The sequence below is a fragment of the Crocodylus porosus genome, unplaced genomic scaffold (assembly GCF_001723895.1).
Source record: "Crocodylus porosus isolate Cpor-Errol unplaced genomic scaffold, CroPor_comp1, whole genome shotgun sequence".
NCBI lineage: Eukaryota > Metazoa > Chordata > Crocodylia > Crocodylidae > Crocodylus > Crocodylus porosus.
The window spans coordinates 11766779-11779998 of record NW_017728943.1 but is presented as its reverse complement, the minus strand read 5'-3'; the positions used below and the strand labels follow the sequence as shown (position 1 = coordinate 11779998).

The following is a 13220-nucleotide window of genomic DNA, read 5'->3' as shown; positions in this document are numbered from 1 at the left end:
GGCTCATGTGCAGCTCCTGGGACTCCACTGGAAGTGTCAGGGAGCCCCAGGTGATGGAGCCAGGCTGGCTTGGCCCTGCTCCCTGCTTCCCAGTGGAGTCCCGGGATCTGCATGTGGCAGCAGGAAGCAGGGAAGGCCTCTGGTTCGATTGCATGGGGCTCCCCCCACAGCATGTGGATCTGGCCAGGTCCCGGGAGCTGCATATGACCTGCAGGAAGCCCCATTCAGTGGAACCAGGCTGGCTTGGCCCCACTCTGTAATGCCATGTGCAGCTCCTGGAACTGGCCAGAGCCATGTGTCACCAAGGGACTCTCCCTGCATGGGCTATGAGTGCCCTGAGGGCCTGCTGCTGCTGCTGCCACTGGTGGTGGGGGCTGTGCACCGCTTGGGAGGGACATGCACACCCCACCATACCCACCCCACACCCCACCTACAAACCTCACACGCAACCACACCTTCCCCCACGCCCTGCCTACAACCCCCACACACACTGCCCACACACTGACACCCACTGCACGCATGCCTGCACACGCACTCATGTTCCCCTACAGACCCCACCCCCAGCCCCCACACACTCCCCCACACACTCTCCTCACACCCCCCACACAATATACAAGATTAAGACTTTGTTTTGAGCTATTATGCAATTGCCTGTATATACACTACACAAACACACGTAAATGAGGACAAAAATATTTTTTTAAATAAAATTAAAATATGTTATAAAAGATGTTTGATTTTTAATGTATGATTTGGGTTTTTTTGGTTCCAAAATGGCAGTGCCCCCCCTGCCAAAACGAGTACTTCCAGGCAAGGGGGGGACTTCTAGTGGCAAAGGTTAGGGATTAGGGGGTGGGACTTCTTGTTGCAAGGGGGCAAGGCACCTGTCAAGAGGTGGAGCTTCTTTGTGGCCTTCAACAGGTCATCAAAACTCCTTAAATGGGCCTCCAGTCAAAATAATTGCCCACCCCTGCTCTAAGACATCTCTGTCTAAAGGCTCTGGTAGAGCTGTGAGTCAATCACATAAGGCTATAGAAGAGGGAGACAGGATTACTGCTTCTTTCAGAAGTGTATCAACATCTCTTGGCACCACTATTCTTGGCTCTGCTTACCTTGGCAATTGCCACTCTTTCACTGGCAGCTCTAGTCTAACTTTTTGCATAACATAAACTTTGGGATTTCTGTGGATTAATTCCTGTTTGAACTACAGCCCAAGTTTTAGAAAAGTAATCTTAATTTAAAGCTTGCCTCTACCACAACCTTTGCTGCATTTATCAGGAGCCTGATGTGCCTTTTTCTGTGCTGCTCTATTCAGTTGCTTGAGTGTCATGCTGATGGAATGGACTTTCCTCCCCCGTTCAAGATGTTTCTCCAGGATGCACTCTTCTCTTTAAGGGTGACTATGTTATCGTTTGATATTGGTGGCCCTCTTAAAATCTGTCCTAAGTGCATCCATTGCTGTCTTGGCATCTTTTGATGCTTTAGGTTGTTTTGCTCTACTTGGATTTCTCATTTTGTAACAAACTCTGTCCTAAAGACTGAGGGTCTTCTGCTGGCATCTGATTTCAAATGTGTTGATTTTCTTATCAATAACTTATGTGGATTTCCAAAGTTGCTTCATAAAGGAGGAAAGAAATGATGCTATTGTTGAAAATACTGTATTTTTTGCATCTACTGAATGTATTTTTCAGATCTTATCAAGTTTATGAAAGCTGCTTGTTGCTTTTGATATTATCAGAGGTGAATTACCCTTACTGATAAAATTAGCAGCTTGTTTTGAGTGTAAATATGTCTGGCTTCAACTTCCAGCTTTTGGAAACTTTGTATCTTTGTCTGCTAGATGGAAGAGTTATCTGTTCTTAATTTGTATTTTCCCTATAGGTTCTTATAGATTATGATCAAGTCGTTCCTGGGGGTTCTCTTTGACAAACTAAATAAATTAAGCTTCTTGAGTCTCTCACTGTACAAAGCAGGTTTTCCAGTCTTTAAATCTTTCTCATGATTTTTTTCTCTGAACCTTCTTTAATTTTTCACGATACTCTTTAACAGTGGGCACCAGAACTGGTCACAGTATTCTAGTGTTTCATCAGTGCAAATACAGAGTTAAAATAGCCTCTGTACACCTCCTCTATATTCCAAGGATTGCAAGAGACAACCATTTTGGACCTGGCATCACAGAGGGAGCTCATGTTCAAGTAATTATTAATTAGGGTCTATAGTCTTTCCAGAGTCATTTCCTAGTATAGATTTTCATTAGACTCTATAATGAGTCTAATGAACGTAAATCTCCAGCCCAGATGAGGACTTTTTCCACTATGACTCAGGCAGCATCTGCAGTTTACTTGAGAAACAATACTCATATCAGAAGTATTCACAGCAGTGATTTGCAATGCAGTCTTTTTCTGTAGGCAACACCATTTTCTGATGAGAGCATCAGAGTCTGATGCTTCTTTTGGCAGAGCTTTGTTGAAATCTTTATTTAGGTAAACAAGCAACAAGAATCTACCCCCACTTCATATTTGGTCACTATTGCTCAGTCATCAGCAGTTAAGTACATCTGGACAATCACAAAGAAAGAGATTGTTACACATGTTAGAGAATCTGTGGTCCTTCAAGATGTGTTGTCCATGAATATTCCAGCACCCATCCTCTTTCTCCAGTACTACAGAGTCCTTTAACACCTGTCCTGTCAAAAGAAATGAGGGGTAGTTGAGTCCATTCTGTCATTCAGCTCTTTGGGCACTTGTACACTTGACAAAATTGGCCTTTACAGCAACTTAATTGCCCTTTTGCACTGTTTTAATGGTGTCACTTTACCCCTGTGGCAATGTATTTCGCTTGAATTTTGTCACAATGTACACATGTGACAGCGTATTTTGCTTTAAGTGACCTTGTTACATAGCAAGGTAAAACCCATCTGATGTATTTTAGCTTTCTACGTAATGAGTTGCAATGGTGCACAGGGTGCTGGAAGTCCAGATGTGCTCAGTGAAGCTTGGGCTTGGCGGGCTTCCAGCACCCTATGCACTGTCCCCACCACCTTCTTCCGCCTCCAGCTCACCCAACTGTCTTTCTGGCTCCTTGCTGCACTGCCTCAGGGGCAAGCTAGCCCATTCCCATGTGGTCCCAGTTGGCAGGAAGGTGGTGGGGACAGTGAACAGGGCCCTGGAGCCTACCTGCCTCTCCCACAGCTGGGGGACAAGCTGCTGGTGGGCCAAGCAGTGTCTGAGCTGTGGGGAGCCGGGACCTTCCCTCCACAGTGGTAGCACCCCAGGTGGCACCCACCCACTAGCATCCCACCCAGGTGGTCCCTGGGGGTGCCACCATTGTGGGGGGAAGCACCAGGCCCTGGCAGGAGGTCATGTGGACAAGCTCCACTAAGGGGGAAAAAAAAGAAAAAAGAAGCACAGGGTCTGATCTTTTTTCTTTTTTTTTTTTCCTCTCCTAGCGCCTACCTCCTTATCCCGCAGCTGGGTTGAGCTTCTGGCAAGGGCTGAGCAGTCCTTGTGCTGCAGGGGGCTCTGGTCCTCCCTGGGTGGGCTGCTAGCAGGCAGATGCTGTCCGGGGGGTGCTGCCATCACAGAGGGAAGGACCAGGTCCGCCCAAAGCTCAGGGGCCACACAGCTTGCCACCTGGCCGCTGGAGAGGCAGGCAGGTTCTCACCTGGTGGAGCCTACCCATGGGCAGCGAGAGAGGGAGGCAGGTGAGTTGATAGGGGCCTGTCACTGTGACGTGACGAAAGTCTCTAAATTGAAGCAGTGGGTTTTTAATTGACGCAATTAAAAACCCACCAATTAAAAATCCACTGTTTCAATTTAGGGAGAACTAAACCCCCATCACGTGTACAAGCAGCCTTTGTGAGGAGGGGTGTGATGGCACATGCACTATACAAACTGCTAACCAGAAGATTGAGTCTTGAGTAAAACAGCATGTGCAGAAGGAAATATGTACATAGATAATACATCTTGGGGAAAATATTACTGTATGGTGAAGTACCCTTATTTGCTGTATTTTAAAGAGAGATTGAGAAAGGTGTGTTTGTTGTTTTTGGTCTGTAATCTGTTCTTACTCCCATTGAAGTCTATAATGGCCTAGTTACACTTAAACTGTGAGCTGTGCAAATGTTGATGGGTGTTAGTGCTAGATTGAGTGTGGAGCAGTCACACTTCAGGTCAGCAGGGGCCTGGAGGACTGAAAGATAAGAATTCCCCCAGTCCCCATTCTGGGCTTTGCCCTGCCCCTGCTCCCTGGGGACCCCCATTTCCCCCCCACGCCCCACTTACTTGTGGCTGCCTGAAATGTCCGTTCCAGGACAGCAGGCAGGGAAGGATTAACCTGCCTGCCGAGCCACTGCTGCCAGCCTGCTGCTCTTCTCTGGGCTGAACCTGCCTAGACAGCAGCAAGAGTGGCAGCTTGACAGGCAGGTTAACCCTTCTGTGCCTGCTCCCCCAGGACAGACAGCACAGGCAGCCACAAGTAAGGAGAGGGAGGGGGGTGGGCATTGAGTAGGGATCTAGGGTGCTTGGGGTGGCAGTGGGCCTGAACTGGGCCAGTGGCAGGGAGTAGTCTAGAGTGGCCCTAGAGTGGTTTAACGCTCAACTGCAAAGTGCTTAAAACCAGTTTCAGGTGTCAATGTGTAGACAGTCCAGGTGTTAACAGCCCAGAGAGCTCCAGGAGCCACCCAAAATTACTGTGTAACAAGGCCCTGAGATTCTTGCTTCTGATTTCTTCCTTTTAAGGCCAAAGTCCACAATTTGTTCATAATCCATTTGTTAAAGAATGGAGAGATGAACTTCAGAATATACTTGCAGAACTTTTATAGCTTGTCTTCTTCCCTAGCTCTCTGAGATATTTATACTGTGTTGTAAAGGACTCTGAAAATGGAATATTGATATACCAGTACTGGGACAAAATTATTTTTGTTTTGTTGAAATTGTAATTGAAGTTTAATACTTATATAGGGTGGCACATTCAGTGTGGCGTTTTTCTTTTCCTAAAATTCTTAATTTTAGCTAGATGCTGTTAGTTAACTGTTAGTGCGTGATAATGTATATTTTAAAAGCTAACAGTATCTATTTTAACATAGATATCTACACTCTCGTGCACAGACGCACGCACGTGCACATGCACGCACATATACAAGTAGTGTTGGACATACAAAAGTGAGCCATGATCAATTCTATTACCTGATCCTTTGGCCTGTGCTGCCCAGCACTTAGGAAAAAGGTCCCTTTGTATTATCATTATCAAAGCTGGCCGAACAATGGAGATGGCCACTAGCTTCATCTTCAAGAACAACCTCCATGCAGCAGATAAGAACAAGAATCCTTCATCAGACTTAATTTCAGGGCTCAACTATTTCCCTTCCTAATTCGAGAACCACCTGTCTTTTCTTCCTTGCAATGTCATATGAAAGTTCAATAGGCTTCTGGGTGCTGGAAATAAAAAGGAATCTGATATAATTTTAGGGCTCATGATCTCATATATCTGCTATTCTGTGAAGTCATGTAAGTTTTTCTTATGTGCCCCTCTGAGCACATTGAAGATGTGTACAATAGCAACTAGGCATTTTAATGGATCAGACTAGTCATCTGGGCAAAAGACGGAATACTTTTAGATGGAAGTACTGTAATTAAATGCTGATGTTCTTGATTTGGTCCATTGAGTTAGTCTGTCATTTGTTATTTAATATTTTAATTGCAGTTTCATTTTGCATGCGTGTTACTGGTTAAGTAAATGATAGAACCTTCTGTTTTATCTTGACCTGCATATGTTGGAACAGTTAATATCGGCTGAGGTATAAGCATATTATCTGGTTCTGAAGCTGGAAAAAATACTTTTTCTCTTTGTTTAAGGAATCTGCTGTTAGCATTTTGGCTTCAGTCTTGTTAATCTATATCTAAGGAAACATTGCAGTGTCTGATTGTAACTACAGTGGTTTTCTCATTGATTCACTGTGGGTTAAAATCCTGCCAGGTGAAGGGACTGAGCAAGAGTTGAGAATTTTCAACGCCTCACAGGACCAGACCCTCTGTGAATCCTCCAGTTATTAAATGGGGAAAATAATACTTATTTTCCTGAAGCAGTACAATGTTTAATTAAGTGATTACATCCAACTTTGTCTACAAGGTGCTACAGAAATGAAAAATACTATAGCTTTATCATTCTAAGCACTAATCTGGTATATGTTCCATATTCAACCAGTTATAATGTCATAAATCACTTAGAAAAGTTACTGTGTAAACAAATCAGGGTTATTCCCAGTCTCTCATTTGTGGAGATAACAGTGTTCACCTTGGGCTTGCATTCATTTATGTTAACTTGCCTCTGGTGTTCTAGTCAAAGGTCCCAGTTTTAGCAAAGCACATAAACAATAAACTTAATTTAAGGATGCATTTAAATCCTGTTGAAGTCAGTGAGATTATGAAACATGCTTTGCTGAATCAGAATGTAAACAAATAGGGACCAGTGTAAATCTAAGATTGGTCTTGAAAGCAGAACTAAGAAAAGGAAAACAGACAAAGAAAGAAATGCAAGGCTAACTTTTGTTAGGCACTGCCATACTTCTCCAAATTACAGCACTTAGTAAGAACAGAATGCATTTGCTGAGAATTTAAAAGCAAATGTTTTATTAGTGTGAATGTCAGTTAATATTAAATATATTATTTAAGTAATCTTAATACCTCGTTTCAGATTTATTTTTTCTTTAATGTTTTTGATAACACAGGGCCTATTTCTTCCCATTTGGATAAAACTAAGACCTTTTGTAGTGGCTAGATTTTAAGATAGTTTTTTTAGGATTAATGGTAATTTTTTTCTATTGTTGCCACCATTTTCAAATAAAACTTGCTTCTGAGTTTCACATTTAGCATATATTTAAATGAACATAAAATCTTTGGTATAATTCCACATGCACTCGCCTGTTTGTCCAACATGCACATGTTGCCTGTTTGCTCACTCCATGCATTCATTCAACACACCCCACCTGGGCCACCTGCTGCCCATCTAGTATTTCCTCCCATACTCATTTGTTAAGCATACCTCCCCAAACACTTCACCACCTATTCCCATTCATTCCACACCATCCCATCCGCTCATTATGAACAAACACGTGCTGAATTTACATAGCTATTCATTTTAGACACCCTTCTCCACACCTCCAGATGCACTGATTCTGCATACACGCCTAACCACTCTATGATCCCATTCCTTTCCCACCTTTCCATATTGTACATGCATTCTCATTCATTCTGCACAGGTATCACCCTCCGCACTCTGTGCCCAGTTAATTCCATATACACATCCTCTTACTTCAAGCAGTTCAGTAGTTGCCTTCTGCAAGACGGACAGTTCCCAAGGGGAGGAGTGGTTGTCACTGCTGTAACCCCAACCATTTATAAGCGAAACCCAGTAACAGAAGGTGGCTTAATATGTTGCATGCAAGGCTATTCCTCTCATTCAACACCCCAAGTTCATGATTCTTTACTTTATTTTCATTTCCCTTTTCTTGGGCAAGGATCTCCCATAGCCAAGATCTCCACCTTGTTCTGAGACCTGTTAGGGAGGAAAAGTGAAAAATAATTAATGTGTCTCTAAAAATCAGTTTAATCTAATGGAAATATCACTTTCTGGAAGAATTTTTCATCTGTTGTTCACTTAATAGAGGTCTGTCAGAAATAACCCTGCTCTCTGAACCCATGTACTTGTGTTTAGGAATGGCCCATCAGTGGGGGAGCGTGGAATCTTGGAGCACAAACCTATCCTGAAATTATTATTACAGGGTAAGAACGGAATAGAACATTTGTGTTTCTGAGATGTTAATTTAGAACCTTTGACTGTGCACATCTACAGCTTATACCTCCATCCAGCAATAGAGATGGCTGACCAGAGCATCAGAATAGGCACATACCACCTCCATTTTTGGTGGTACATAGTACTCCTAAGGTGAAATTCCTCCTAGATCAGAGGGACCTTACAAGTCCTCATACACCACTTAAGGTATTACATGATAAGGTATTAAGGTATTAAATAGCAACTAATCCTTTGTACTCAGAATAGATTAATCTAGTGCCTAGGTTGAAAGCCAAGCTAGGAGGGTGCCCCTGTAGCTATGAAGCTGAGAGCTAAAGATCAGTGGGAGGAGGTGCTCAGGGCAAGGGAGTACTGTAGTCAGCTATGAGTACTAAGGGTGATATTCTGTTTCTTCCTTCTCATCTAAGTGATCAATTGCATGGCATTTTTGGCACTTATGCACCCAGAGCAATTCTTTTATTGGATGCATAACCCTGACTACATGAACAACTATGGATGATTATGTAGGTATGCCTGCAGAGTATGTGCAGTAGAGTCCAGAGTATACATGTGCACTCTTTGTGGATGCGCAATGGCCTTAGACACCCAGAGCCCCTCGACTACCAGATGTAGACTCAGAAATGGGGGAGGAAGGGAGGGACTTCCCAAGTTTTCCTCTCGGTAGCTGCATGGCTAGGGCACTCAAGTGGAAGGCCAAGGAACCTGGTTTCTAGGTCCAGACAGGGTTTGAGCCTGGGATTTTCTGCCTTCCCAGCATAGCACTCCTGTTGCAGTGCCACAGGTTAGCCATGATTCAATCTATTCTCTGGCACTCCTCTTAAAGCTGGTCTTCTGGGGGGCCAGGAGGGAGCAGGAAGCCAGAGGGTGTGTGGTTCAGGTAAGTGGCTTCTGGCCTCCAGTCTGGGCCCTTGTCTCCAGTCAGTCAGAAGTTTCCTCTTTATACTGGTCTCCATTCATTTTAGCCACTACATTAATGGCTCAGTTTCAAAAGGAGCATCAGAAAAGAGCCTGATTAATGACTAATTGTGATGCGGTGATTAAGGTGGTGTGCTGGGAAGTCAGAGACACAGCTTCAAACTTCCTCTGGGAATGGTGGTCCTTAGAACACGTGTTCCAGCTTCCTAGGTGAGTGCCCTCGCCATTTAGCTACCAGGGAGAAAAGATGTGATCTTTCTCCTGTTTTGTTGCCAGTTTCCACATGCCCAGTTTGCATGGTCATCCATGTGCACAGAGTTATGTGTCCAGGAATAGAATTCCTCTGGGCACGTAAGTGCAGAAATTACCTTGGAGATGACCAATCGGGACACTAGATGACCGTTCTAGAATGCCACCCTAAGAAACAGAGATGTCACTAGGAGAACATGAAACATGGAGCCTAGAGTTCCACAAGCACTTCTTTAGCAAAGTTGCTTTGATTTTAGGGAACTCTGTAGCTGGAGTGGATCTGGACCATAGTATTAATCCCTCCAAGTTTGTGTGAATTCTGGGTACTGTGGTGAATTTTACATTTTGTGATTTGTACCTGTAAGACCCAGCCTAGCAGGGAAACCTCAGGATAACTGAAAGGTTCAGACTTGGTCACAATGCCTCCTGGGTCTTCAGTATAGCACAGGACGACAGGAGCTCTGTCTCCTTTTCCATGATGAAGCCATCACTACCCTCCATTCTCAGCTGCTTTAATTATACACCAATATGCATCTGAGAGAGCCCTGTAATATGCCTTGTGTATTGAACAGGGAGGAGGGATTTTTCTGTCTTTGAAAAGAAATATGCCCTTCCGCAGACCCTCAAAACATTTTTATATTCATAAAAAAATAGCACAACTTTAAGGATCAATATCTTTGGATTTTTCAGCTATGCCCTCTTTTTGATGTCATACAACTCTCATTTCAAGTGAAGGCATTGTTAACCCCACCTTTTCAAAATTAGGCATATGTGGAACTTGAGTGATTAGGTTTTGTGCTGACCCACTGCAAGAGGATGAATTTCACCTTCTATGCAGGGTCATTAGGTATTGTACCTTAAACCTGTCACTGGTCCTGGAATTAATTTAGCTCATGTGGGGTCCTGGGCTACTGTAATTTGGAGTGTTAAATTCCATATTTTTGGAAAAGTGAAAGAGGTATTTGTTGGGGCTTGATTTAATTTACTTGAATCTAATCAGAGGTTTGGATTTTTTTAATAAATTAAGCTGTGGGTGTAGTGTAAGTGAATGATCAGAGATGTGTTATAAAGCACTGTGTCTTTGCAAATTATTATGGGTGTATTAATATTATATAATACACATTGCATGTGTCTGCAGTTGCATTCAGTAATAGTATATACATTTAACTCTGTGTCACTTCATCTCTTATGAAAATAATTTACTTATGCTTGCTATATGTATTCTTTCTCTCTGCTGCTATAGCTTCCATTGAGCTCAGAACTTTAAAAGATCCAGCTCTTAAGATACAGTATGACCATGTTCTGCTTTTGTCTTGAGAAAAATGTCAATTCCAGACAAAAAGAATTCTGTTGATGGTATTTTAGTTTCACGCCTCTTTAAGAATGACAATGAGAGGTTCTTCTAACTGCAGCTGCTTTTGTTAGTGGCCACATCTAATAGATGGGGCTAGATTGTGACTTCAGAGCCTCAGGCCAGACCAGGAAAAGCACTATATAGGTTGATTCTTAAAAACACAGGAATTCTACTGGGGCAATTTACTGGGCTCTGGCTGATGTAATCTGGAAGTATTGAATTGTGCCCAGTTCTAGTTGTCACAACCAGTGAGTGGTAAAGCAAAGCAGAACTATTAGGGTCCCATTCTGTTTGCCCTTGCACACATGGAATAGCATTTTATTCTACAAATATGTGCATCAAAACCAATCATAAAGAAGATGCTACTTACTGGGCACATCTACATGTGCATATTAAGGCAAAACAATAAACTCTGGTGCATATCACATCAGAATTTATTTCTCCCAGGCACTGTGTTTACACGTCTGCCAGGGAATGTAGCATGTTGAGCTGGGTGAGAGCAACCCTGGCTGGCAGGGAGTCCAGGATGTCATCCTGCCATCTTGGGGCTGCTCCAACCCGGCTCAGTGTGTGGTGGAGGGGCTGGCTGGGGCATGAGGGTGCTCTATTGTGGAGCTAGCCAGCAGGCAACCCCTGCATTGAAGCACCTTCATGCCCCAGCCAGCTTGGTCAGCATTTACACATGCATTGCTGTGCACAAAAAAAACCCTCTTCAGCAGGATAGTACTTGTATTTACAAATACTAACTTGCTGCAGAGTTTATTAGTTTCCTGCAGCCTAATAGGGCTGCGTGTGTAGATGGCAAGACATTTATTGTGGAGCTAATTAGTCTACTCTGCAGTAAATGTCATGTGTAGATGTGCCCATTGTGAGCAAGGGTGGAAGAATCTGGCGCTTACTGTTGTATCAACAATGGATCTTAAAATGAATAGAGTATCCTTATGACAGTTTTAAATGAAAAAACTCACTAAGTTACCGCAGAGACTCCATAATACATAACATACGTAACATGTATCAAAAGGCTGGAAATTTCTCTTAAGAAATTAAATCTTGATCTGTTATCTATCTGAGCTTATCTATTAAAAGAGCTCGTTCTCTGGAGAATTAAAATGAACAATATGCAAATTCCTAAGTAACTAATTTGTGTGGAAGCAATTATAGTAACATTCTGTTGACCTGCATTTCCTTTAATGTACTGTATATGTACACTACAAATCAGTGAATGCATTATGTTTACATTATTTCATTTGTTTAGATAGTATAAATGTAAATTGCATCACTGCAATTTCATATTTCACTTCAAGTTTAGGCTAGATTGTGAGACTGAAGGAAAGGCCAGCTAAGGTATTCTAACATAACAAATGCAGTGACTCAGTTGAGCTGTTTGAATTATCAGTAATTGAGAGAAGATGATGAAATAATGTCATGTTTTGTATTAACCAACATTTAATTTTTTTTAAGTCATGCAGATGGATCAATAAAGTTTTGGGATGCCTCCGCCAGTAAGTTTCTATTTTTATTATAATATATGCCTGAATTGAGGGATTTGGTTAGGGTAGTGTAAGTAGAAACAATGGGATGAAATTAAGAAAAGAGTCATTAAGCTAAATATCGTAAAAAAATTAAATTCTTCACAGTGAACTGCTAGTCTACAAAATAATCTTCCAAAGAGAGCAAAATGCCACAGTTTGTAAGTGAAAAACTGAAGTAAACTAAACCCCATGAAACAAGGTATAGGGGAAAATCCTGCAGTGGGCACATGAGAATAGTCTTGACTGGATCAAACATGTCTGTCCCAGCTCTAATTACTGCCATTTCATGAGATCAGACTCATGATTTCATAAGAGGTCAGGTATTTACAGGTATTTTTTTTAAAGAGCTAAATATATCCAAAGACGATTCTAATTCAAGATGCTAGGACCCCTGGTGGGTCCACAGACTTATGTCTAAGGAGTCTGAAAAAAATGACTATGATCAATCAGAAAAGTATGTGAATACCCACACTTACAATTGAAATGGGTCCACACCTCCATTTGAAATTTTTTAGGGGCCCACAAATGAAAAAAGGTTGAAAACCACTGTTCTAGTGTCTCTGTCCATCTTTTTTTCTGTGGCCGTTCATTCCAGTGTGTAACTTTTGTTTCGTTTCACCCACGTAGTTTCTATGTGGGCATTTGATGCACTGGAGTAGGTGTACCATATTCTAGGATAGACATGTGAATTCTGATTGATTCATTGTGGGGAGTGTTGACCGTTGTGGCAGTGGAGATGAGTTGACAGGTTTTGCATTGTTTGTTAAGACAGGGTTGGATCCCGTTTGGTGCCTGTTAATCAGGGAGTTTCTTTCTGATGACCTGGATGGTGTTAAGGGGCTGTCTGAAAGTCAGGAGTTGCGGGGTCTGGGAATATTTCTCTTGAGGTATGGTCCTTTTTGAGTATCAGCTATAATTGCTTGATGATCCTTCTTATTGGTTCAAGGGAATAGTAGGTGACAACCAAGGGTGTGCAGTCAGTGGAGGTTTTCTTCTTGTTGCTGCAGGAAATGTGAGTGGCTCCTTTGAAGATGCAGTCTATTTCTGTGCTAGAAGGTCCTTGCTGGGCAAAGGCAGCTTTCATTTGGCAATGTGGGTGTCATGAGTTTTCCCCTTGGAGCAGATGTAGTGGCACCTGAGGGCCTGACTGTCATTTAAAGCGTTTTTGGTGTATTTGGGATAACTGCTGGTTTTGAGGACATAGGTGTGGCTGTCCATGAGTTTTTTGTAGGCTACCTTCTCAGATGTATATTGTTGTATCTAGACAGTTGATATTAGTGTGGGAGTATTCCAGAGAGAATTTGAATTGCGGATGATAGGTTTTGAACTTGTGGTGGAAGTCTCTTCTTCTCCCCCAG

At 42.6% G+C, this 13220-nt stretch overlaps 1 protein-coding gene across 3 annotated transcripts in view; it reads left to right on the top strand.

The window, feature by feature from the left end:
• Nucleotides 1-13220, top strand: part of STXBP5L (syntaxin binding protein 5 like) — a 379891-nt gene that overhangs the window by 228978 nt on the left and 137693 nt on the right. For all 3 annotated transcript variants that reach the window (XM_019548699.1, XM_019548698.1, XM_019548700.1), the window contains exons 13-14: nucleotides 7714-7781; nucleotides 11792-11832. In XM_019548699.1, coding sequence (XP_019404244.1) covers nucleotides 7714-7781; nucleotides 11792-11832 — 109 coding nt within the window. The remainder of the gene's footprint in view (nucleotides 1-7713; nucleotides 7782-11791; nucleotides 11833-13220) is intronic.